At 43.0% G+C, this 27,935-nt stretch overlaps 2 protein-coding genes across 2 annotated transcripts in view; both read right to left on the bottom strand.

Moving 5' to 3' along the window:
- Positions 1-884: 884 nt before the first annotated feature.
- LOC308328806 (long-chain fatty acid transport protein 2-like) lies at positions 885-15,470 on the bottom strand (the record flags this gene model as incomplete). Its single annotated transcript, XM_080782916.1, has 11 exons — positions 885-1,061; positions 2,089-2,216; positions 4,368-4,465; positions 6,856-7,054; positions 8,236-8,329; positions 9,906-10,100; positions 11,166-11,290; positions 12,818-12,973; positions 13,606-13,815; positions 14,732-14,903; positions 15,177-15,470. The coding sequence occupies 11 exons, from the start codon at positions 15,468-15,470 to the stop codon at positions 885-887; spliced, it is 1,848 nt and encodes a 615-aa protein (XP_080639042.1).
- Positions 15,471-16,609: 1,139 nt separating this feature from the next.
- Positions 16,610-27,935, bottom strand: part of cep152 (centrosomal protein 152) — a 36,748-nt gene continuing 25,422 nt past the window's right edge. Inside the window, exons 20-30 of the mRNA XM_080782915.1 lie at positions 27,628-27,905; positions 27,154-27,285; positions 25,468-25,848; positions 23,861-23,969; positions 23,290-23,454; positions 23,040-23,118; positions 22,484-22,560; positions 21,136-21,292; positions 19,097-19,200; positions 18,439-18,576; positions 16,610-18,172 (exon numbers count right to left, since the gene is read on the bottom strand). Coding sequence (XP_080639041.1) covers positions 17,865-18,172; positions 18,439-18,576; positions 19,097-19,200; positions 21,136-21,292; positions 22,484-22,560; positions 23,040-23,118; positions 23,290-23,454; positions 23,861-23,969; positions 25,468-25,848; positions 27,154-27,285; positions 27,628-27,905 — 1,928 coding nt within the window. The 3' untranslated portion in view covers positions 16,610-17,864. The remainder of the gene's footprint in view (positions 18,173-18,438; positions 18,577-19,096; positions 19,201-21,135; positions 21,293-22,483; positions 22,561-23,039; positions 23,119-23,289; positions 23,455-23,860; positions 23,970-25,467; positions 25,849-27,153; positions 27,286-27,627; positions 27,906-27,935) is intronic.

Raw genomic sequence — 27,935 nt, 5'->3', positions numbered from 1 at the left:
TACAGTCTAATGTTCGTCAGTAGAGCACTTGCCCTTGGACCACAAGGTTGGGTGTTCAAATCTGGGTACTGACAATTCAACCTATGAGTCTTATTTGTGCATATTGTTCTTATTGCGTATTGTCTTCTTTCTTGGTCCTGCCTTATCGCTGCTTGCAGCTATATTTATTATTATTATTGTAGCAGCATGCCTACATTCCTTCTGAGTCAAGTGACTAAATAGACATGCCATACCCATTAAGACCTGAGATCAGATTCTACAAAATGTCTTGTATTTCTATAGAGCGTCAGAGTCCCGCCCACCCTTTCACAACAATAAACAACAACAAAAAGTGTTAATTGTACCCTGACCCTTTTTCTTCTTCTTTCTAATTATTTGTTTGGCACAAAAAATTGTGTCTTTGGGAAAGTGTCATAGTAGCTTGTTTACAACTGAAACGGACTTCCTGTGCATAACTTCCTCTTCAAAATAAGAGCAACATGTACTGTAAACACTAGTTTTATTTCTAAGTCTACTTACAGGACATTAACATCACATTTGAGTTCCTTTTGAATGCCTGTCAGATTTCACTACATAACCGTCTCAGCTGTTGGTGCGCAAATGTGCCTTGCATGCCTTTGATCTACCCGCAGAAAACATTTTGACGACGTATGCGCACTGGCCGAGAAATAATTTTGAGTTAAAAAAAGAAAAGAAAAAAGAAAAAAAAAAAATGGTTCAAGCCCATTAATTAAAATTTGAGTGCCAACCCTAACGAGCGAAGGTTCAAACCCCAAATGTTCGGGGACAGCCTTAACACAAACACACACACACACACACACACACACACACACACACAGTCTGATGTTTCCTGATAAAATGTCACAGTATTGATCATTTGATTTCTATAGTTTGATGTTCCCTGATAAAACGTCACAGTATTGATCCTTCGTGAATGGAAGGTAACTTCTGTCTCTCTCAGACAGGAAGTAGAGCGGCTCGGCAATGTTGTCCGGGTCGAATCCCTCCTTCATCAGTTTGACTTTCACCTGTTTGAACGTTCCCGTCACGTCCAGAGTATCCTACAGACACAAAATACGTTGTTGTTGTTTTTGTTACATCCTATACTACAAACACAATGTCACCTCCTATCCTACAGAAAGAAAAACACTGTCACTTCGTATCCTACAAGAACATCTGTTTTAATGTTCCTAAAACCCTATCCTTTAAATAAACTTAAGTTCTCAGTTCATTTGTCCAGAGGTGACCACCTCTAAGATCCCAGTTAAAGATATTTTTTGTGAGATCTGTTAGTAATGTACAACATACAGAACACTACACGTTCACCTGTGGCTTTTTGTGGTGTCACTCAAAGTGACAACTGGGTTGGGCTTGCTGGATGCAAGTCTTGTATTTCTGTAAGAAGCAGCTGAGGGCTGATTTCACCCTCGTGATTTCACCTTACAGCACCTTGCAATGGGTCTGGTCCACAAGATTCGCTACACCACCAAGATACCCATGTACCTGTCTAAATACTTCCTTAATGTCAACGAAGTCCACACCCACAACACCAGAGGGTGCACATCCCTTGCTCTCAAAGGGCACCTAGACGGCTGCAATTCGAAACTGGCCCCCGTAAAATCTGAATCCCCCACCCACTGTTTCCCCTCACTGTATATGTTTCTTTTCCCTTTTTACCTCCTATGATGATTTCTTTTTTACTATATAGTTGTGTATATTCGTACGTCTCTAAATGTTTTGATGAATTGAAAATGGTGGGCCCTATTGTAAACAAGTGTAATGCTTAGTTTATGGTGTCGTCCACACACTGTTAACAGTTTTTGTATTGAGTTGTACTTGAAATGTACTGTAATTCTGGAAACTGTTAATAAATCAATCAATCAATCAATCAAGTGTTGTGAATGCAACAGTATAGATAGACACTGTTATGGTAATCAATACAATAATAGCTGAGAAAATACCGGATAGTTGCTAAACGCTTTACCTAAACTCTAATGAAAATACATGCACGTGCGTGCGTGTGTTTTCTCACACACACACACACACACACACACACACACACACACACACACACACACTGTACTTTACCTTAACTCTGATGAAACGAGGTCTTGCGTAAACAGGAAGGAAGTTCTCCACATGTGTGAACAATCCAACACCATCCAGTTTGTCTCCTGCCAGAGTGACCGTTGCCATGCCAACCCTGCCCTCCTGGCCTATGGGACAGTAACAGCACGGTTTTATTTTGAGGGGCACTAGCCCCTCCTATGTTCAGCTTTTGGTGTATGTGCACAAACTTTGTCCTAACACAAACATTAAATGCCATTGACAATGAATGGGCCATTTTGAGTATTCGTGTAAACACAAACATTGCGTAACACAAACATTGAAAACGAAGGTGAGGACGCAAATTCGGATTGGCCGGAATGAGATGATGTATGATGATAAGAGGAGAGAAGAGCTCACCTCACTTCGCACAGGTGTGATTTGTTTTTATATTTAAAAAAAAGAATAATGTTGATTTTCCCATTTTTATTAGGAAGAAAACACGGACTGGAGCCGTGGACCAGAATCCAGATCTTTAAATAATAAAATTAACAGGAAGTTAACATTTTTATTTAAATAAATAAAACAGTATGAGTTTTGGTGATGCTCTATATCAGGGGTGGCCAATCACAAAGGCTGTGTTGGTAGACCACATGTCATGGCCCTAAAATATATAAGGGCTTGTCAGCTCAAACGCACAATAATAGAGAGTGTTGCACACAAAAACGTGGGTCTTATGTAACTTTAAACTATTTCCAGCAAAGGGATTATAATTATTTTGGTCAGCAGATCTTGTCATTTTGAAAGTAGCTCTCAAGTCAATAAAGTGTGGGCACTCCTGCTCTATATTGTCTGAATTTGTTTGTGTTACGTACTAAAAGAGTGACTTTGAGAGCTGTTTCAGTGTACACTGGCCTACTAAGCCTCTCCAATTGATCAAAAATGCCGCAGCTCGCTTGGTCTTCAACCAGCCAAAATTCTCACATGTCTCCCCCCTGCTCCACTCCCTCCATTTCCTCCCGGTCGCTGTCGTTGTACAAAACTCTGATGCTGCCATTCAAAGCAACCAAAGGTATGGCACCCCTGTATCTTGCAAGTCTGATCGAACCCTACAAACCCTCCCACGCGCTCAGATCAGCCAACACAGGGAAGCTGGAAGTACCTTCACTAAAAACGCTCCACACGTCCCAAACTCTTCTCCCTTCCTGATCCAAAACTATGGAATGCACTTGATCCCATTCCAATCAGAACTCCCAATCTTCCGCCGTAATCTGAGAACCCACCTCTTCGCTCTTTGTTCTTGTTTACTGTAAATCGCTCTGGATTAACAGCGTCTGGTAAATGCCTACATTGTAAAATGTACAATGTAAATCAATGAGGAGGATATTTAGAATTACCAATTTATATTTATTTTCCTTGTCCACATTTGGTGTTACATAATGGCAAGGTATAACTACACAACCCAAACCTCTACAATAGTGGTCTTTCCCTTTAAGTAAAGCTTGAGGGGAGACTATGGGAGACTTCTTTCTGCCTTATGCCTATGAATAACGGCTCTGTGATCTTGCGAGACCAGCCGCCATTTAACGTTACATGGCCCAGTCTCACAAAACCTTTTTCGGATCGGACAGGCCATTAAAAAATAAAAAGAAGATGGAAACTATGTGTGCTATGTATGAACTGTATGTCCTCCTTCCGAAAATAAAACTGAACTGAACTGAACCTGTTACTTTAACTCCATGTACCTGTTACTTTAACTCCATATATAGACATGTATCTGTTACTTTAACTCCATATATAGACATGTACCTGTTACTTTAACTCCATATATAGACATGTACCTGTTACTTTAACTCCATATATAGAGTTGTATCTGTTACTTTAACTCCATATATAGACATGTACCTGTTACTTTAACTCCATATATAGACATGTACCTGTTACTTTAACTCCATATATAGACATGTACCTGTTACTTTAACTCCATATATAGACATGTACCTGTTACTTTAACTCCATATATAGACATGTACCTGTTACTTTAACTCCATATATTGACATGAACCTGTTACTTTAACTCGATATATAGACATGTACCTGTTACTTTAACTCCATATATAGACATGTACCTGTTACTTTAACTCCATATATAGACATGTATCTGTTACTTTAACGCCATATATAGACATGTACCTGTTACTTTAACTCCATATATAGACATGTACCTGTTACTTTAACTCCATATATAGACATGTACCTGTTACTTTAACTCCATATATAGACATGTACCTGTTACTTTAACTCCATATATAGACATATACCTGTTACTTTAACTCCGTAGACATTGGCCTCTCTAACAGTCGGAGCGGTGCTCAGTACATCCGACACCTCGTTGGTAGAAACATTCTCTCCTTTCCACCTGAACATAACATGACACACGTTTCACTTTCCCCTTCCATTCTCAGTTCTAATTTCAATGTTTAACGAGTATTTAAAAAGAATAAAAATTAAATAAAGCATATGGGAGAGATGGATGGGAGACATAAGGGAGTATTTGAAACTGTGAGCAGTAATTCAAATAAAAACAACAGAACCAAAAAAGAGACATGAGTAAGACAGAATCATTCAATCCTTGCCGCTACAAAATCTGGTCGCAAAGGAATAATATATTCCACCCAATTAGACCCAAACTGGGGTACATACTTAGTTTAGACTAGTTATTGGTTATTAAGGTTAGGTTTAGGTGTGCTGCCCCGTGGGAGGTTAGGTTGTAGGACTAATGACTGGTCTAACCAATGACTAGTCTAAACAAAAAACTGTCTAAACTAAGTACTGCCTTCTGCAGTCTGAGAGAGAAAGTGATCTGTTCCATATTATAAATATAATTTAATATATCTATCCATTATTTTATGGTGGGGCCTCAGGAATCAACCAGTGTTGTGTAAATACTTTTCTACATGCAGATATCAGAATATCGAAAAGGTATTCATCAGATCTTCCCATCTGAAAATGTGCATGTCCCAAAACGAATGTAGTAAACTCTAAGGGCAAATTTGCACCAAATATTGTATTTATTGATCTCTGAAATTCTGTCCAGAAGGTTCTAATCACTGGGCACCCCCAGAAAATATGCCAATGGTTAGCCTCCCGAGACCCACACTGTATCCAGCATGTTGCCTCCCCATTCGAGAAATGTGCCTTCTGTTTCGGCGTAATGAAGAAACTGAGACATTTCCACCCAAATTCCCTCCTCCTAATGAATTAGTACATTTCCGTTGGAATTGACATATCTCAGACCACTCATTGTTTGATATAATGTTACCTTCTGTTTCCCACTTTTCTTTAATATATTTTGTATCATGTTGTTTTTTTCCATGAAGCCGTCATAAAAATCTGAAATACCTTTAGCTAAATTGTTCCGGTATGCATCAATAAATAATCTCACTATTGGATCACCGAAGTCTGTTTTGAAGTTATGTTCAAAGTGATTGTGAATCTGTAAGTATCTAAAAAAGTCTGAGTTATCTAGATTCAATTCTCTCTTCAGTTTTTCAAAACTCTTAAACTGTCCCTTCTCTGTAAGTGGATAGAATGTTTGAATTCCTTTTGGAATCCATGATTTGAACGTCCTACAGTATTTGGTATGAAACCTGGATCATACGCACTATTCTCTAAAGCTATCCCTAGATTACTATAACTTAATATCGCATGAATCGGGGGATCCTTCATAATAGAGAGTTCAATATCTTTCCACCTGGCTTGATACATTGGATTGCATACGTTAGTTAAGGGTTTAATTTGTGCTGCATAGAAATAACCTTGGGTACGTCCATGCCTCTTTCTTTTATTGCAACGTTTTAAATCTGACTCTGGGTTTTTTCCCCTGCCAAATAAATCTGGAAATCATTTTATTATTTTATTATTATATTTATTCTGAAAATTGTTTTAAGGGAATCTCTACCGGGAGAGCTTGAAATAGAAAGAGATATCGTGGAAGAATGTTCATCTTTACAGAATCAATTCTGTGACTAAGGCTGAGAAAATAAATAGAATCCCATCTCTGTATATCTTCTTTAATTTTTCTTTGAAGGGGGCCATAGTTATCTGCTAGTGTTCGGATATTCTTTTTAACAAGCAATTTAATCTACTTTAGCCACACGAAGGCCTAGCATGGTTGTAATAGGTGAAATAGCCAGTCTACAAGCTCATAATGTGTCGCAGAGTTTGTAGATTGGAGAAGAAGAAAAAAATAAAAGAACATATTATTTTTTATCTGAACACAGTCATGCTTTCAATAAACCAAGATCTTTTGACCATTGCGAGGCTATAGCAATATTATGTATTTATATTAGAGCTTGGTTTACAGATAACTTCAAGTAGGCCTACAATTGATTGATTGATTGATTGAGTGATTGATTGAATATTTTATTTTGACAAAAGAAAAATGCAAACAGCACAATGTACAGTCAGGCATTTTGGTCCAAATGAATTTCCGAAGAAAGACCTTGCGGTCTTGTTTCCATTCGGGTCCCATGCACTCACACACACACATAGTCATGAACAATAATCTAAAACACTCTCCCTCTAATAAAATGGCATAAGAAGGTTCAGGCAAATAAGGCACCACGCAGGATATGGGCCCTCAGGCCCGGTTCTAGCCTGTCCCACTATGGGAAGGACAAATATAGGCTATGTATACAGGACACAGGTTTGGGTGGGATCTGCCCAAATAAATGACCTGAATGTGTAATTACTAATTAACGAATGCATAAATATATGACCCAAAGGTGTAATTAATGATGAATGAACCTGAAGGTGTCTCCGATGCGGTCGTGGAAGTAGATGAAGTTCTCCCGGTCCACCACCAGGAGGTCTCCGGTGTTGAAGAACACGTCTCCTCTCTGGAAGACGTCTCTCAGCCTCTTCTTCTCCGTCTGCTCCAGGTCTCCCACGTAGCCCGAAAACGGAGCCTTCAGCGTGATCTGAGAGACCATCAGACCCGCCTCGCCTGAAGACCATCACATTAAATGCGGTTTATTATTCAATAATAAGCGTAAATTATTATATGTGACCTGAGGCACCACAATGTCTACAGAGGCTGCCTGTCGAAGGTATAGTGGGAGTTTGTTCCACCGTGTTTTTGCTGCAGATTTATTCGTTTTTTAGTTGCCTTTTTCGTACAGAGGTGGAGGACCTGAGGCCGCAGTGGCAGAAGGTTCTTATAACGGCAGTGGGTGTCCCCCTGCCCCGCCCCCCCAACCCCCCCTCAGTTCACAACGAACACATTAAATTGTTTCAACATTTCAGCGATAATTTAATTGTTTCAGCCATAGGCGGCGGGTGGATTTGACCTTTTAGGTAGGCTAGAATTGCGTGGGACGACGACGACGCAGATTTATTTATTTCCCCCAGATTGTCTAACAATGTCATGATTTGACCAGGCAGTCACAGAGGTAGAAAGGTTTGGGACATATCTAGGCAGGCAGTCATAGGAGGTAGAAAGGTTTGGGACATATCTAGGCAGGCAGTCATAGGAGGTAGGAAGGTTTGGGACATATCTAGGCAGGCAGTCATAGAGGTAGAAAGGTTTGGGACATATCTAGGCAGGCAGTCATAGGAGGTAGAAAGGTTTGGGTCATAATCTAGGCAGGCAGTCATAGAGGTAGGAAGGTTTGGGACATATCTAGGCAGGCAGTCATAGGAGGTAGGAAGGTTTGGGACATATCTAGGCAGGCAGTCATAGGAGGTAGGGAGGTTTGGGACATAATCTAGGCAGGCAGTCATAGGAGGTAGGGAGGTTTGGGACATATCTAGGCAGGCAGTCACAGAGGTAGGAAGGTTTGGGACATATCTAGGCAGGCAGTCACAGAGGTAGGAAGGTTTGGGACATATCTAGGCAGGCAGTCACAGAGGTAGGAAGGTTTGGGACATATCTAGGCATGCAGTCATAGGAGGTAGGGAGGTTTGGGACATATCTAGGCAGGCAGTCACAGAGGTAGGAAGGTTTGGGACATATCTAGGCAGGCAGTCACAGAGGTAGGAAGGTTTGGGACATATCTAGGCAGGCAGTCACAGAGGTAGGAAGGTTTGGGACATATCTAGGCATGCAGTCATAGGAGGTAGGGAGGTTTGGGACATAATCTAGGCAGGCAGTCCACCACCCGAGTGGCGTTTTAGATGTTCAGATACCTTTATCAGCTTCAATGCAGAATCCTGTTGTTGAGTCTCTCACAGGTTCTTCTTTCTCTGCGTCGTATTTGATCACAGCATAAGGAAACACCATCTATAGGTACACATAATGATATTCATAAGGGAAAGCAATCTACACATAAGGAAACACCATCTATATGATGTTTAAACATAATGATAGAACACTGTAATAAGGAAATACCATCTATATGTACACGTAATGATATCCATGAGGGAACACCAGTTGCATGATGTTTAACACATTTGATGCTCTAGAGTAGACGAGTATACTCGTCCTATTAAATAAATATGCAAGGTGCGGAGGACTTAAGGCGTTTAATACCGATATAAGAATGCCTCGAAATTGGTTGTCTGCGCAACCAACTCCATTAGCTTCTGTATTAGCCACGGCCTTTCCACACTCTTTTCTCGGATAATATGGCGCTGCCCGTGGTTTTCTTTTGATCAGATCGGCGATGTTCGGATTCAGGTCATTTCTGATTTTCCGGTGATCGCGATTGGCATATTGGCATTTTCTGTAGCAAAGATGGGTGTCGCCATGGCTCGCTAGCATTGGCACTAATGCCATTGTATTAGCATCCAAGATGGCCACAAACCGGACGTGCGTCATACTAAAACAATGAAAAAAACATTCTCAGGAGTTAAGTAGGTTGGATTATTTTGCGGTGGGGGTTGGCCTCCGCCCCGGCAGTGCATTGTCACCTATTCTGTTTGTGATTTTCACGGACAGGATCTCGAGGCAAAGTCGTGGCGGAGAGGGTATACGGCTTGGTGAGATAAGCGTTGCTTCGCTGCTTTTTGCAGATGATGTGGGTCATTAAGGCACCATCAGTCCAAGACCTTCAGCTCTCACTGGACCAGTTCGCAGAGTAGTGTACAGCGGCTGGGATGAGGATCAGCATCTCCAAATCTGAGGCCATGGTTCTCAGCAGGAAACCGATGCATTGTACATGCATTGTACAGACCAAGTAGGGAATGAGACATTACACCGGGTGAAGGAGTTTAAGTACCTTGGGGTCTTGTTCACGAGTGAGGGGAGGACAGAGAAGGAGATCGGCAGGGGCAGTATTGCAGTCGCTGTACCGCACGAAAAGAGAGCTGAGCCAGAAGGCAAAGCAACCAAGCAATTTTCCTGCTCTCACCTATGGTCATGAAGTGTAGGTCATGACCAAAAGAATAAGGTTGCGGAGTTTCCCCAGACGGGTGGCTGGCATCTTCCTTAGAGATAGGGTGAGAAGTTCAGTCACGCGGGAGGGACTCGGAGTAGAGTCACTGCTTCTTCGCTTGAAAAGGAGCCAGTTTAGGTGGTTCGGGCATCTGGTTAGGATGCCTCTTGGGCGTCTCCCTAGGGAGGTCCTCGATGCACGTCCCACTGAGGTGAGACCCCGGGGCAGACCAAGGATGAGTTGGAGGGTTTATATCTCCAATATCTGCCGGCATCCCAGAGAATTAAGTTATACAAATGTTTCTCTGCAGAGGGAAGTCTGGAGCTCTCTAGTGGAGCTGTTTCCCCGCGACCTGACTACGGATAAGCGGTTGAAGATGGTGGATGGATTTATATGTAAACATAATGAATGGAGAAAAAAAAGACGTTGAGTCGACCAAAATGTTGTCATGGTAATAATTGCCATGGAGATAAAGATGTTTACCTTGTGAAAGACGTTCAGTCGTCCCACGGCTCCGACCTTGCCAATGTAGTTGATCAGGCTGATGTTTCCCTCCGTCGAGGCGTACAGCTCGTTGATCCGGACGTCTCCGAAGCGCTTTAAGAACTCTCGCCACACGTCGGCTCTGATGCCGTTACCGATCGCTAGCCTTACAGAGTGGATCCCATCGCTGGGTGACTATGAAAAAGAAAGAAAAAAGGTTTATGAACAATGTATCTGAGAAACAAATAGATTCATTCAGAGAGCCAATTGTGTTCACATAGACGCCTGACAAAGTAATTTGCACCGCGGTTCATTCGAAGACGAAACGGAAGTGGGGAGGAGGCTACTCATCATGATCAGAGATTCCGTTGCTCCAGACTATGACGGAAGCATTTGAGCATTGCGAGAGGCAACAGTCTGGCAACGTCATACTATTACAAAAACATCATAGCAGCAACGGCAGTAAACATCAACCAAATACACTATGTAACGGTGATAACATAGCGATAATACTATAGGGCATTCACTTCTAGTCATTTTTACTAGTCGACTAGTTGCCTAGTTTACTAGTCGACTATAGTTGTTTAACTACCTATTATGTAAAAAAAGAAAAAAAACTTTCTTTTTTTTCTTCTTTTTTTGGAAATAAATATTTGTACATTTAAAAACTGTGTACATTGGTGACTATAACTATAATCTAGGATACGACAGGAAGCATGCACATCTCCAGGAATTCTACAGGTGCTGATCAAAAATACGTACACTGAATTGAAGCTCCCAGGAAGATTCTTTATTTGTAACAACATTTCGAAAACTAGCATAACACCCCATAGCCCCATTCAATTCCCATTCAATGCAATGCAATTCATTGAGGGCTTATGGGAGGGAAAATAGCCAATAAGGAGTTTTTGCACAAAAAAACACCTGGACCTCTTTGGTTGGGACGTAATAACTACAAAGAAAGGTAAGAAAGATAAGAAAGCATTCTAGCATGGAATTCTCCTTTAAGTAATGCAGGGGTTTAACATTAATTTAACTCTTGAGAGCGTAAAATGGCGCTGTGGGCGTGTTCTCTCCTCCGCATCATCAGTGCCCATACTCGAGGTGGGGTTGGTGAAAGGGCCTTTCTGTTTGGAGTTTGTATGTTCTCCCCGTGTGTTCAAGGGTAGGTACCCTCACAAAAAAGCATGCAGTAATCCTGGTCTCTAAACTCTAATGATGAGAATATAGAGATAATAGACTATGTAAGGGTGAGAATACCTTGGTGGTGTTGCAGAGATATCGCATGGTTTCACCAATGTACTGAATGACCGTCACATTGAACTTCCTGCAGTCATCCCAGAAGCTCGATGCAGAAAACTTACTTTTCAGGACGATGGTGATGCCTGTAGAAAACAACGCAGTAACAAAATAACTGGTCATTGACACAACCCACACTGGACTTAATCCACTCCTCATTAATGGTAAAACAGTAGAAGAGGGTGACAGTTTCACATATCTTGGACTCACTCTGGACAATAGAGTAGTTTGATCAACACATTACATCTATCCATTTATGTTGTCAACAAAAGCATTATTCAACCTGTTCTGTTGTACTGTTCGGCATGTTTCTACACCATACTGTCCATGCCTAACAGAAACAAACCTTTCAGTACTCCCATTCTCTCTAGGTCGTCCTCAGACGAGCCTTCCATCGTCGCTTCCAGTCATCCCGGTTCTCCATACATCCGGCCAGCTCGTTGGTGCTTTGTGCTCCTGCATCTTTCTTGAGTTCATCCACATATGTTATTATGGGACGTCCTCGATGTGTTGGTTCCCACAGCACCAGTTTGCTGGCTGGCAGCTCCTGGTGTCTTTGGCAGTGTCCTGCGAGTCTCATTCCCCTGGCTGCTATTTTGTTGCTCACCCTGAATATTCCAGCATTCATATTCTCGTTGGTAACATGTGTACTCTTGTTGATGTTGCGCACTAATTACTTCCAAGATCATCGGATTTCCCACACCCACACTTGGTGTTATGAACAATTAGGGGAGCACTTTTAATATCACATGACACTGATCAACCCCTGTATCGCTTTTTCATTCTCATGCAATCAGGACAAAGATAGGATGGTTCTGTACACAGTGGAGACCTCATGTTTTTGTATTGGTGAAATGTTTTCTATACTATGTGTTGTTTTGTTGTGGGAGTTGAAAAGACCTGTGAAGATGAATATCCTTCGGGACAATAAAGATGATTATTGTGGGGTCGCTGCTTTAGCAGCACCACCAGTATAATGTTGGCACCTAACTAGTCCTACACGCTTTCACTTACAAACTCCATTCAAACTTTGACATGTTCAGCTTTACTGTGGAATCGTGCGGAATCTTTACGAAATGTTTAGTCGTTTCCGAGATATATTGCTTTTAAAATTATAATGGAAGTCAATGGAGGATTTTGATATGTCAAAACTTCTTCAGACTTTCACCTGGAGACTCCATTCACAATTTAAAAACATCACCTTACTGTGGACACACAGGCCTGAACTTTTTAGATTTTTTTTATTTTTATATTGAACTTAAAGTGATAAAAATGTGGACCCTCCCTATTCCTTTATACTTTCAAAGAGAAATTCAATTCACAGTTAAAAAAAATCTACCTTACTGTGGAAATGCACGCTTGAGATTATTACTTTTAAATAATTAGCAGTTTTCGAAATATATAACTTCAAGCGCCCAATGCTTTGTCAAGGGACTGGCTACGGATGCAAAGCGTCACATACAGTGTATGTAGTTGTTAAGCAGGCAGACAGACAGACAGACAGACAGACAGACTGACTGACTGAGATTATAGCATGACTGACAGGTTTTGCAGGTTTTCATAGTAAACTGCGACCTACAGCCGCAATAATAATAATAATAATTATTCCATACCTCTCTCTATAGCTCCAGTGCAGCCCATAAAGCCAGCGGTGTGATACAGAGGAAGGTTGACATAAATCACGTCGTCAGATTCCACCCCGACAGCTCTCTGGAGGAAAGACATCGCCCACAACTTCAGATGGCTCACCACGGCTGCCTTAGGAAGACCTTAAATAACAGGAGAACTTATCACCACGGCTGCCTTAGGAAGACCTTGAATAACAGGAGAACATAGTCACCATGACTCCTTTAGGAAGACCTCAACTGACGTCGTTTAACAAGGTTGGAGAGGAGCACTAGAAGCTGCCATACGTGGCGCCATCTTGGTAGGTTAACAACCTTTTTCAAAGTGTCAATTCGTGCCCTTGACGATTTTGATGACTTTTTGGACATTTTCTTGGTACAGACGACTCTTGCTTCCATTAACCACCGGCGGGAGTTGTTTCCGTAGGAGACGATTTCATTCAGCAAAGGTGGGCGAGCCAAAAATGGCCCCTCCATTAAAAAGAACATAAACTTGTTTCACGTCACATTTTTCTGAACTGGTTGATAGAGTTCTGGTAGAGCAACTATACGAGCCTCAACAAAATAATGGCGACTGTACTGTTCCCAAGTGTAAGAACTCATTCAGACAGTGTGTCTGCTCAGTAAAGAACTCAGACAGATATCTTATGTGACTGCCATATTACAGTATGTTCTAATTTGAGGACTTCCCAAGCGGGTTCCAGATGTGCAGATGTGTATATGTAGACAGCTGGACTGTGCAGCGTAACATCTGATCTCAGATCAGATCTGTATACCTGTGGTTCCAGATGTGTAGATGTAGACAGCTGGACTGTGCAGAGTAACATCGGATCTCAGATCAGCATCCAGAGGCTCGTCTGAGGCGTGGCAGACTTTATCGCTGAAGGAGAACATTCCGGATGTTGAGCATTGATCGGCTAGGAGGTAAACAGTGACGTTGTGATCCAACAGGGCTGGTAGAACCTCTTCCACGGCTTCCTTCAGTTCTGTTACACAGAGGAACACATACATTCAGACCTAAAAGAAAAATGGCTTTTAAAACTTTTTCAGTGGTGCTCAACCATTTCCATGTCAAGGACCCCCGCACCCCAGAAGCAAGGATTTGAGTAAAAACGTTCGCTGTGAAAGAATATATATATTCAAAGATTTGTGCCACATTTTCACGATTAAAAAGAAAATAGCAGATCTACAAGCTCGTAGTGCGGCACTCGGTGCCACGCTATGAGCATGTAGATCTACTATTTCTTTCTTATCATTATACATCATTACATTCTGTGTTCTGCCAATCGAATCATCACAAATGTGGTACACATTCCGTGCTCAACCAATCAAATGATCACTATTATGTGGTACGTACAAACCCAAAAAGCGCAAATGTTTTTCTTGCATTGGGCTTTAGAGAAAAATTAATCAAACAAAATTAATCAAACTAATCGTCAGACTAATTAAACAATTATCTAAAAGAAAATCACACTTGTGTGAAGTGAGGAGCGCCCACTGTGGCTGTCACATGAAGTAATGTTTGTTTAACTGCTCTAAACAAACAAAAACTACATTAAAAGTCTATAGACTCGGCTGCCACATGACATATTTTCAAAATCCAGACACAGTAAATAAGCTACTACTACTATTACTACTACTCCTCCGAGAATATAGCTCCACTCTTCTTGATTATTCGATTAATCAAAAAAGCAATCCATAGAATAATTGCAAAATCACCAATAGTTGCAATGCTGGATAAATATGTGTGTAACTCTCTTCAAGTAAATAACAGGATTACGAAATAACCATCCCAGATGGGGTGCAGTACTTTGTTTAGACTAGTCTTTTAAAATGCTTTTCAAAATAGTAAAAAAAAGGGCAAAAGATAAAAGAGGGGTAATAAGGCAGGGCCAATAGTACCTTCAGCTGCAATCAGGACGGTCGCCCCGCTGCGCTCGAAGCAGTGCAGCAGGGACTTGGACCTCATGTTGCAGTTGAGCAAGGCAGCAGAGCAGCCCATCTTCACCAGACCTAGCCAGAGAACCAGGAACCAGGGCTCATTCCCCACGAGGAGAGCAGCCGTCTGCCCTGACTTTAAATAAAAATCACATGACAATATTATATTTATTGTCTTTAGTCTGTACTGTAGTTGCTGAACATTACTATAGGCCTACATTCAAAATGTGGCGCCTGGAGCCAACCACTGTGGCTTTAGTTTAAACAGACAACATTAAAGTGCTCTTAAAGTAAAAACATAATTAATAAAATGAATTGAACAGCCAACTAGCGCTTAACTTGCTCAAATTTAGAAATGAGATCGCATACATAGGTGAATGAAATGAACACATACACACACACACCCTACCTTTAAGGTCCCACTCTGCAGCAGTGCTCTGGCCACCTGGCTGCTCCTACGGTCAGTGTCCAGGTAGGAGAGAGTCTCCTCGTTGAACCTGATGAAGGCTTTGTGAGGATGAGCGGTGACGGCGTCCAGGAATCGCTCCAGGAGCGTGTAGCGGGTCCGTCTGAACGCCGCGAGCCGTCGTCCGATGGTCAGCAGACGGACAAAGTACTGCACGTCCAGGAGGAAGTAGGGACAGCATCGGAAGAGTGAGAACAGCAGCAGCAACACAGCAGCGAAAACTATCCATGAATACATGTTGGTGTTCTGTTCTATATATGTATTATTTAGAAGCTATAGTTTGTTTGCTTAGAACTGTTGTTATATGCTGCTTCTTTAAGATCTGATCTGTGGAGAACTATTGAGGACGAGAGAGCATGGGGGATGTAGGCAGGGCAGAGAGAGGGGGGGGGGGGGAGAGAGAGAGAGGAGTAGGAGAGAGAGGTGGGGAGAAGACCTGGGAGAGAGAAAGGTAGAGGTAGAGAGAAGGGAGATAGAGGTGGAGAGAGATAGAGACACACACAGGGGGGGGTGAGAGAGAGTTGCAACACTTTCAACAGCCCGTGTGTGACAGTGTTATCTAATGGGTGATTTATTATTATTCGACATGTTATGTGTTTGTTTACTATACCTGTGAGGACCACGCACGTGTGCGCGTGTGGAGCCCTGTGACAGAGGGGGTGCAGTAAAGATAATATGGTGGACTTTGTATCGTTTGTTTTTTAGTGGACATTGTACCATTTCTCACCTCACTAATCCTGGACTCCTCATGCATGAGGTCAGTCCGTTGCTCTCCCCAGGTTGGCAGAGGAGGGAGTGTGTGTAGCGTCCAGGATTACATTAGATAATTGACACTGGGTGCAACCAATGAGTTACAAAATTGTGGGGGAAAAAGGGAGCCAGGAGGGGAGGGGCAGGCAGACAGACACACACTGCCCAGTTCACTAGGAGGGGTAAATCTACACACACTGTCCAGTTCACTAGGAGGGGTAAATCTGCCCAGTTCACTAGGAGGGCTAAATCTACACACACTGCCCAGTTCACTAGGAGGGGTAAATCTACACACACTGCCCAGTTCACTAGGAGGGGTAAATCTGCCCAGTTCACTAGGAGGGCTAAATCTTGCCAAATGTAACATATTTTTGGTTTAATTGTTATACCGCGCCCATCCCCCGACATTGCATAGTTGTTATTGCGCATTTCGTACCGAGACCTAGACTTGCATAGTTGGTACGCAAAATGCAGGTATCATTGAATACTCATCTTCAGAAAATAAAAATCCAAACAATTCATTAAAAAACGATTTATTAAACAGCTCAGTAGCTCGATTTTAAAATAAACTGTGAATAAATAAACTATAAAATATATGTATAAAACAGCGTCACAAAAAGCAAAACACTAAATGTATAAACACAAAACAACAGATATAAGTCTCAATCTGAGAGAAAACAACAAACCACAATAATGTGAACATGTCACTGCCGTTGGCAAAATGTAAACTTGATATTAACTGTAAACTATGTCAAATATCAGACATTACATAATCCTGGAGCAGTCGTTCCCAAACCTTTTAGCTCAAGACCCAAAACCAGAGATTAGACGTTTGCACCCGGGACCCAAACTCGTGAAAATAGCCAATCTACAAACTCACAAGCTTGTAGATTGTGAGTTTTTCACTACTTCTTCAAACATTTTGTTTTCAGATTTATGGAATTTCTTAGATTTTTGGCATTTATATATGGAATAATTTTGAACAATTAATTTGTTTTTGTTTGTTTTTTTAATATAAGAATTATTTTATGGGAAAAATATTAAAAACTAAATGCAGGAACAACAAAGGGGGATTTACTCACGACCCATGGACCCGCCGGCATACAAATAGGTCCCGACCCACTGTTTGGGAACTGGTGTCCTGGGGATTCTCAATCCAAAGACGGCAAACGGATGATGTTTGACTATAGAACATCGCTGTCCAACCCCCTTTCATAACGACGACGGGCCCGGAAAAGAATTTCCCATGCATTTTCCCACAGACATTTCAAAAAGTATTTATTTAAAGATCTGTATGCCTCGGACAAAGCCAACTCCGATAGTGACAAATCATGACAATAAACACAATATTTTGGGCCGAACAAATAATTACAAAGAAAAACAAAAAATGTGTTGTACCCTGCCCTTTGTTCATCTTTCTAATTATCTGTTCCACCCAAACAATTGTGTTTGTTGTCATGATTTGTCACAATCCGAGTTGGCTTTGTCCGAGGCTTACAGATCAGTTTAAATACTTTTTGAAACGTCTATGGGAAACATGCATGGGAAATAATCTTCCGGGCCAGTCGTCGTCATGAAAGGGGGCGGGACTGCTACGCTCTACAGGGGGGGATATCGAGTTACGGTTCTTTATTTATTAGTAGTCACCCTTTTGTGTCTCGAGTTCGGGAGCGCATTCCTGGAGTGTGGAAGTGGCCCGGGACGACTCCATTTTGACTGGAAGGGACGGGTGACCCCTTTCGAGTCAAAGGGTTTGACGTTTGGTCACATTTGTCCCAAGTAGTCACGATAGTCTGTTTGGGGTCCCAGTCAGTGACAGACGCTCTCTGGGGCTGTAGGTCATCACATCATGCTGGAGGTCCAGGACAGTCAAGACTCTCTCTAGGAGCGTTCGAGGTGGTGAGAGGAGGGTGTCGGCACGTTGGCCATGATCTCGTTATAAACGGTGAAGTCGGAGCTGTCGGGAGTCAGAACTCCTCCGAATATTGACCGCGCCTCCTCGTCCAAAGAGACCCCGGACGCCGGCGACCGCTCATCCGGAGAGACGGCTCTGGGGAAGGCCCGGTCACTATGTGCCCATTGGTGGTCTCTGACCGGAACTTCCTGCATCATCATCCAATCAGAGCTACCGAGGAGGGTCACGTGATCCCTGGACTTCTTTCTGCCTCTCACAGATACGGCGGTGAGACCTGGTGGTGAGCAGAGGGAGCGACGTGCGGACAGTTTACAATTTAGGCGTGAATTTACAATGTAAGCATTTAGCAGACGCTCTTAATCTAGAAAACAACACAACACAAGGTCAAATACATAGAAATTGTCATCTAGGATCTGAAGAGGTGAGTTTTCAGACTACGACTGCACTTTTACTCATGTACATTTTGAATTCCGGACTTTTACTTCTAACAGAGTAGTTCTTCATTGCAGTATTGATACTTTATGTAAAACATTTGAGTACTTTTTCCTCCACTGGGGGATGGTGAGGGTCTGCATGGTAGCAGGTGGGGGTCCTTCGTCCCAGAGGGGGTCCTCATATCTGGGTGGGTCTCAGTGCCCTGTAGTTCCGAGACGGCGGGACACTCGGAGACCTTGACCACTGTGTGGAAATCACAACATACAGTGGTTTTATTTCACGTGAAATGAAACCACTGTAAACACTACTTCTAGACTTCTACACATTGTTATATTATATTTAGGGATGGCCAATAAATCTGTCATCATATTGGTATGGGCCAATGTTGGCCTTAAAATTCAAAATCGGTATTGAACCGATATCAAGATAAATAGATAAAATATCTGTTTTAGCCTATATTTTTGTTGTTCTGTTGAAGAATTAAATGAAAGCCTGAGAAAGCCTTATGTGACGATATAGGCTGCATATTCTATCAGTGTTTTCTGGGGAAGCTTTCAAAAGGGTCAACAAGTGGGAACATTTTAAAATATATGTCTATGTTTCAATAACGGTGCATTCCTAGTTTTGGAATAAAGAGACTGGAATAAATACATCAAACCGTGATGTAACACCAGCCACTTTCAAAAAGGAGTGAAATACTTAACGATCTGATGACTCCCCAACAACTTTAAAAGTCCTACCATGTGTACGAGCCTTTACTCACCCTGTAAATTGGGGCTCTTCCCTGGTTTCCTCTTGACGGGGGTCTCCAGGACTCGGGCCATAGACGCCAGCTTGCTGGCGGCGTTCATGATTTTCTTCTCCGCCCTACAAACGGTGAAAGAACAATTTTCTATTTACCGGTACTAACTAGACGGCAAAAGACCAGCTTTACTAACAGCTTTCAATGTAGGCATTCATCAGACACTCTTAATCTGGAGCGACTCACAGTAAGCAAGAACACCACATGGTAATACATCAAATACATAAACAATAGTCATCGAGAATCACAAGTACTCTGTCCTCCATCTGTCAGCAGATCCTGCAGACAGCTCAGGGTTAGGGTGTTTTAGGGTTTAACCCATTTAGTATGGATGGGTCCGATTAATCGATTATCAGACACGAAATCGATTATTAAAATTAATAATATTTTTTTTTCCTTTTTAAAAATCTGTTGGAAAGGCATCCAAACAGGACAGGGCTATAGGTGTGCCTGGGATGTGTCTGTGTAGCTGCATGACTGAGAGGAGTGTGAGTGGTCAAGATACAAGTTTGGAAAATTTAGCAGGTGTTGGGAATTCACCTAATCAGGCCTAGGCTGGGGTTGCTATGGTGATCAATTGGCTCCAGGGACCACCAGTGGTCCTTGAGGGGGTTCCAGGTGGTCCTCATCCAAAAGATGGAGTTAGTAACCAAATGGGCCCTTATTAACTCTCAAGAGTTAAAATTATTGTTAATCATCCTCATCAGGGGTTCCTAAACTTTTTTGGCTTAGGTATAATATTTTTTCATTTTGGACACATTTACACATCCCTGCCATTTAGACCTGAGGCCAGATTCTACACGTTTTCTGAAAATTTCTATGTTTCTATATCAGTGGAATACATTGCAACACAATTGCCGACGCTCCATATCAAGACAATTTTTCGCACAATATCGCCGTCGGAGTGCTCGCTCCGCCTCCTTGTCTGTGTAGATGAGGTGTCAGGCGACACAGACCTCATGGTCTAAATCAGTGGTTCCCAAAGTGGGGTCCTTGAGGGAGTTCCAGGGGGTCCCCAGCTAAGTGATAGTTAGGAACCAAATGGACCCTTATGGGTCTGTAACCTCTCTGAGTTAAATTAACAGTGATTTTACAATATACATTGGGGGTCCCAGAGATAGAAATGCGGGGTCCTTGAAATGAAAATGGTTGAACATTTTCTCTTAAGGGGGTCCTTGGCATATATTTTAAAATGGGGATATGCGGGCTAATGAGTATCATTTTGGGGGTCCTTGGCATGAACAAGTTTGGGAACCATTGGTCTAAATGGGTTAATTACCCAGTACTCTGTCCTCCATGGCTCAGGGTTGGGGGTTTGGGGGGGGCTAAAGGTTTAGGGACAGGGGGTTTACCCAGTACTCTGTACTCCAGTAGACGGGGGTTTGGGGGCTAAAGGTTTAGGGACAGGGGGTTTACCCAGTACTCTGTACTCCAGTAGATGGGGGTTTGGGGGGGTAAAGGTTTAGGGTCAGGGGGTTTACCCAGTACTCTGTACTCCAGTAGATGGGGGTTTGGGGGGGTAAAGGTTTAGGGTCAGGGGGTTTACCCAATACTCTGTACTCCAGTAGATGGGGGTTTGGGGGGGTAAAGGTTTAGGGTCAGGGGGTTTACCCAGTACTCTGTACTCCAGTAGATGGGGGTTTGGGGGGGTAAAGGTTTAGGGTCAGGGGGTTTACCCAGTACTCTGTACTCCAGTAGATGGGGGTTTGGGGGGGTAAAGGTTTAGGGTCAGGGGGTTTACCCAGTACTCTGTACTCCAGTAGACGGGGGTTTGGGGGGTAAAGGTTTAGGGACAGGGGGTTTACCCAGTACTCTGTACTCCAGTAGATGGGGGTTTGGGGGGTAAAGTTTTAGGGTCAGGGGGTTTACCCAGTACTCTGTACTCCAGTAGATGGGGGTTTGGGGGGGTAAAGGTTTAGGGTCAGGGGGTTTACCCAGTACTCTGTACTCCGGTAGATGGGGGTTTGGGGGGGGTAAAGGTTTAGGGTCAGGGGGTTTACCCAGTACTCTGTCCTCCGTCCTCCAGTAGATCTTGCAGACAGCTCAGGTAATAATGTCTCATCTTCCTGGCGGTGATCTGTCTCTCTTTCTGCACCTCCACCCTGATCATCTGGGCTGCTTTCTGCTTAGAGTCCTGCAGATACTGTAGCATGTCTCCTATAGAGTAATATCAATATATATAGATTAATAACATTATTAACATTATCCACCATCAGGGCTGCTTTCCGCTTAGAGTCCTGGACGTGTGTCCATCCATCCATCCATCTTCAAACGCTTATCCGTAGTCAGGTCGCGGGGGCAACAGCTCCACCAGAGTGTTCCAGACTTCCCTCTCCAGAGCAACATTAGTGACTTCCTCCTGGGGGATTCCGAGACATTCCAAGGCCAGTGAGTCGATGTGTTTCCTCCAACTGCACCTTGGTCTGCCCCGGGGTCTCCTCCCAGTGGGACGTGCATCGAGGGTAGGTCCTAGGGAGACGCCCTAACCTGATGCCCGAACCACCTAAGCTGGCTCCTTTCCAGGCGAAGGAGCAGCGGTTCTACTCTGAGTCGTGTGGACGTGTGTGTATATTATATATTTATTGATGTGTTATTGCTCTTATTCTTACATACCTTGTTACTTGCGCGAGCAGAGCGTGCACAAGTACTGTTTCACATGTGTCTTTAAAAGACGTATGTGGATGACGTAACCAATTTAAGTTTATACTATATATATTAACTATATATGTCAGATGTTTCAATAACTTGTGTGTGGTCTACTTATAGCGCAGTAGTTGACGGTGGAGCCCGGGCGCCAAACAGAATCTAAGTTGACAAGAGTCAGAGATAAGTTGCGCGCTCTGCTCGCGCACAAGTAGGCCATTCATGGCCAACTTGTGTACAACTTGTTTTAACTATTTTTTACCTTGATTCTTCATATTGTGGTCCACTGTAACATTGTTCTGAAAGGTGCTTTATAAATAAAATGTACTTAACTAACCAGTCAGATGATCACACAATGATCAGACCACACACAATCAGTTTACTCACCTCGTATCATACCACAGTAATCAGATCACAGTGTACAGTAACCAGATTACTCACCTCATATCATACCACAGTAATCAGATCACAGTGTACAGTAACCAGATTACTCACCTCATATCATACCACAGTAATCAGATCACAGTGTACAGTAACCAGATTACTCACCTCGTATCATACCACAGTAATCAGATCAGTGTACAGTAACCAGATTACTCACCTCGTATCATACCACAGTAATCAGATCAGTGTACAGTAACCAGATTACTCACCTCATATCATACCACAGTAATCAGATCAGTGTACAATAACCAGATTACTCACCTCGTATCTTCTCCACAGTGTTGTGATACTGTCCTTTCATCTCCTCCAGACCTCTCTCCAGGTTCTGCTTCTGACTCCTAAAAACATTATTATTATTATTATTTAATTATTATTATCTCTTTTATCACAGAGATCGCCTTTTGACACCTTCTGGTCCAAACGCCCTCAGCACAGAGTTCGCCTCTTTGCCGCCTATATTAATATAAATTTATTACGGTTCACAACTGTGTTCTCTACGCACTCCGGTCCGGGTGCGATGAAAAAATAAATAAACGTAAGTGAAAATTCCACTGGCTTATGCCGTCTATGGGAACACCGTTTTTACGATCATAATATCTCGGATTCTTCTTTTTTTCCGTTCACGTGATCCAAATGTGTGACGTCTCACATTCCCATTGTGTCCAAGGAAAATAAGTTATCAAAAATGTCAAATAAACTCGGGCAATTAGTGTTCGGGAGGAAAAGAGGTCTTTATCAATATTTGATATTGAATATGTTCCGTGCATATATTTTATATGAATATGTTCAGTTCATATATTTTATATTCAATACGTACAGTTCATTGTTGTTCTTCACTTCATTCAGTTGTATGTAGTGGTTCTCCTTTAACTTCTGTAGAGTCTCCTCGTGCTCCTCTGTAAGCACACACACACACACACACACACACACACACACACACACACACACACACACACACACACACACACACACACACACACACACACACACACACACACACGTTTATAGTGAACCTCTGTGCTAGGTGGTGTGTGTGTGTGTGTGTATGAGGTACACTTGTTCCGTGCCTCTGAGACGCTGCATGGCTGCCTTGTTCTGTCGCACAGCGAGCTGCAGCTGTCGACAGGCCTTCTCCAGGTGTCTCTGCAGCTCCTGGATCTTCTGCTGGAGTTTCCCCGTCCTCTCGGCACACCTCGGGCCACAAACAGCCTCCTCTTTCTGGGGTGCACTACCTATAGAAACAGACAGAACGACAGACAGACAGCTCATTAACATGTTATATATTTATGTTTTAACATGGCTACACTGTCTACAGACAGACACACATGATTATTGATAAAGACATGTCACATGAGATGAACGGTTTTTAACGTGGTTACTGATAAAGAAATGTCACATGAGATGAACCGTTTTAACGTGGTTACTTATAAAGAAATGTCACATGAGATGAACGTTTTTTAACGTGGTTACTGATAAAGAAATGTCACATGAGATGAACGGTTTTAACGTGGTTACTGATAAAGAAATGTCACATGAGATGAACGTTTTTTAACGTGGTTACTGATAAAGAAATGTCACATGAGATGAACAGTTTTAACGTGGTTACTGATAAAGAAATGTCACATGAGATGAACGCACTTTGGATTCTCCGGATCTCGCTCTGATGTTGTTCCTTTGTTTCCTTCAACACGCTCTGATGCTGTTCCTTCGTTTCCTTCAACACGCGGCTGAGTCTGTCCTCACTGGCCTGTAGAGAGACACAGTACACATGCAGGTTCATTCATACATATACATACAGTGCACATGTTCATAGTACATACAGTATGCATACAGTACACATGTTTCATACTAGTACATAAAACACAGTAGTACACATGTTCATAGTACATACTGAGTCTGTCCTCAGTCCTCACTGGCCTGTAGAAACACACTACACCGTTACTTTAGCCAGCATGAGATTGCACATGACATAAACCATGCATCCACAGGCGCTCCAAGACATGGAGCGAGACGTGGCCAAAGCGTATATCTTTTCTATGTCCGAGAATAGACATGGTAACGCTCCACCTGCCTCTGATTGGCCTAACGACACAGCCGGTGTCTCCGAGGTGGAAGATACATGCTGGATAGTCTGCTGCGCGAGGTTACTCCGTGGTCACGTGGTGGGAAATAAATAAATAATACAAGTACGATATATAATACAAGAGAATGACAGCTTGGCACGCGCGACAGTAACCTTTATTTTTGTAGAAGAGGCAAACTAATATTGTTTATGCTGTTGGCCAAATCATAATAATAACACTTTAATTTAGAACACAGCCAAATCAAATCATAGTACAGTACATAGGCCTACGTGTTCAATCAATTATTCAATCAATGCAAACGGCACAAACAATATTAGTTTGCGAGTTGCCATTCTCTTGTACTTGCTTACGCGCTGGTCCGTTGACTATCATTGTGCACGTTCATGATGACACGTGAATGCTGGTTCATACATGAACACACGTGAACGTGTGCAATGATAGTCAACGGCAGCGCGTTCATGTGTTTGGGGCAAATCCATCCCAGAATGCACTTTGTTCCCACCCGCAAGGAGGAGTGAAATCGCCTCATGAGCAACTTAATGCAAGTGGATGGGAGGAGAACTCGGGTGCCGTCTCTATTCATATATACTCTAAGGTCGGTAGGCCAATCAGAGGCAGGCAGGGCAGTGTCTATGCTCGGACGTAGAATAGATATACGCGTGGCCAAAGCATTTCCTGCGGGTCAAAAACGTTGAGAACCCCTGGTTTAAGTGAAATTTTTTCCCTTTCAACATCAACAACTGTCATGGCAGCTTTGTTACAACGGACTTCCTCTGCTCTGCTCCGACGTCCTCTTCAAAATAAGAGCCACTTGTAATGATTAGTCAACGATTAGGCTCGACTTAACCAAAGGGTATTGGCCGGTTTTCACTGACCGAGAGGGCCACGCCCAAGACAGCCTTCTCCACCCCAGAGGGTCTATTTCAATACACAGTACTGCCATTATGTGCTAAATATCATTATTAATTCTGGATTAATACTCTTTTATGAAATCTCGTGTTTGGCAAAGGAGGGTTTAATAGCTTACCACAATATGGCATGGATTCGGTTAGTTTGGTTTGTTTCAGTCGCCACACTATCTAAAGCGCTTTGGATAAAAAAGCGATATATTTATATATATTAATGACCTCATCAATGTGAGACACAGGCAGCAGAACTCACTGTCCTCCACTGTCTCCTGGCCTTCTGGAGCAGCTCTCTGTAGGCCGTCTGGACCATGGAGGAGATGGAGGACATCTCAGAGGTCCTCCTGATCACCTCAGAGCTCCTCTCCTCCGTCTGCAGCTCAGCCAGCTCCGTCTGCAGCTCAAGGAGCAAGGTCTCCCTGCTCCTCTGCTCCTCGTCCTGAAGCTGTCTTCTCCACTGCTCCTCCCGCAGCCTCAGGGCCTCCTGCTGAGAGGACACCTGCTGCTGTCTCTCTCTGCTCCAGGAGGCTCTGGCCTCCACCAGCTGAGCCTTCATCAGCACCTCCTGCTCCGTCCGCAGCCTGTCCACGTGGTGCTGGAGCTCCTCCCCATCTGCCTCGCTGCGGGCCTGAGACACCTGACGCACGCACGCATAGTGTGAACCCGTCCTTAAGTTTATTGTATGGCTTTTGGACACATTCACTGAAAAGCTTTGAACCACCCTCCATTAGTTCTGCAATGCGGTCTGCAATGACGTCATTCGTCACACACCACAGCTTTACAGGTATAAAGAAGTGGATATTATTTTGTGCGTCAGAGCCGAGATTCGCAACCACTGGCATGTGTACCTGTGCTGGTACGCGGGACATGTCCCACTGGTAAGTGTATCTGTGCTGGTACACGGGACATATCCCACTGGTACGCGAGAAGGTAAGCCCAAGTTTTCCCGACCGTGAATCTATAACCGTGCGTCACCAGGATCAATGATATGGTCACTGACAATAACATGATATAATGATATAATAAAATAGCAGCAGCCGGGTAGGCTACTTGAGGCCATGCAACTGTCTGCGACTGCGCCCCCCCCAGTTGTAATATTCACACAAAAAAAATCACAAATGATTTACGATCGCCAGGTAAGCGGCGGTACACCTTGGACAGCTCTCTAACCTTTGTATTATTATTATATTTTTTTTTTATTCAGCACAGTATAAAAACAACACAGTGAACATAAATATGGCTCCTGTTTGAATCCCAGGCAGTGAAGGGCAGCTCTCTTTCAGCTCTCTTGTTTTCCTCAAAGGACTTGCCAGTGCACCTACTGGAAGACAATTTTGTTCTGAGAAACTCAATTAAAATATTGAAACAAGTAAGGAAGGTACTTTCAGTTCCCGTGCTGTCTGCACACTCTCCTATATGTTTTAATCACAACTTTATTTCTTCTCAGACAGATGCAGCCTTTGCACAATGGAAGGACAAGGGCCTGATCAAATTTTCTGATCTATATATAAATAATCAATTTGCATAATTTACTGAGCTGAAAGAAGCATTTTCCTTCCCAAACTCCCACTTTTTTCGTTATCTACAAGTTAGATATTTTGTTCAAAATCAATTTAATAATTTTCAAAATCTACCTCATGAACACTGTTTATATGCACTAGCTGTAGGCAGAGGAACGTCTCTCCTTTCACAAAATCAACCGTGACCATTGGTTCACGAGTTACTTAGCAGCAGATGAAAAAAAAGCTTGTTTTGACCAAAACAATCTGAGATAAATCCCTTTTTTTCTGAATCAGATAACACTAGGACATTTTCCCCACTTCCGGTTCCTGCCTGTAGTATGTGTCTCCGAGCAACCGAGGATCATTCAGATGGTGGCAACTGCCCTCTAGTGGTTAACACTGAAGACACAACATATTGGCTTTCTGTCTTTGGCACCTACCTGTTGCTGCATGTGTCTCTGGTGTTGTTCCGTCCACTGCTCCTTCTCTCGTTGAAGATGCTCTTTATATTCTGGTAGAGACGTCAGGTCCTCCAGCCAGCGGCCGTACGCCCGAGTCAATGCTCCCTCCACCTGCATCGATCAAAAGAAAATCACCAAATAAAGTCAACGTTCCCTTTATCTGCATCGATCAAAAACATCACCAACATCAACATCTAGTTAACAAACGACCTCTAGTTAAGCGATGTCAAAGCATCTTCGTCAGGTCATGACCTCACCAGACGTGTTGACATCTAAACGTTTGTTACTGTCTGTTACTGTTAAAAAAGGCTTAAACTATCCGAGTTTAAGCCTTAAGTAACTATCCGTTACTCTGAATATTTTCTGTCATAGTACTGTATGTGTGTGTGTGTGTGTGTGTGTGTGTGTGTGTGTGTGTGTGCGTGTATTAATATAATTAAGTAAACATCTAACCTGTGTAGTCATGTCCTGCAGGTACTTCTGTTGCAGTTCTCTCCTGGTCTCCATCCTGGCGTCTTCTACGGCTCTGAGCCGAGTCTTCTCCGCTTCCAGCAGCAGCTGCTGTCTCTGGACACACAGTGCGGAGGCCAGCTGCTCTGGAGACACACCTCCACCCATCTGGACACACAGTGTGGAGGCCAGCTGCTCTGGAGACACACCTCCACCCGTGTGAGCTGCCTCCAGGGGTGTCTCTGTCTGACAGGCCTCCTCACACAAAGACACACCTCCACCTAGCGGTGGGCAATAATGGAAAAAAATCA

The sequence above is a fragment of the Protomyctophum bolini genome (assembly GCF_963924005.1).
Source record: "Protomyctophum bolini genome assembly, chromosome: 14".
Lineage (NCBI taxonomy): Eukaryota > Metazoa > Chordata > Actinopteri > Myctophiformes > Myctophidae > Protomyctophum > Protomyctophum bolini.
The sequence above is the reverse complement of the archived record's forward strand: the minus strand, read 5'-3'. Positions and strand labels throughout refer to the sequence as shown.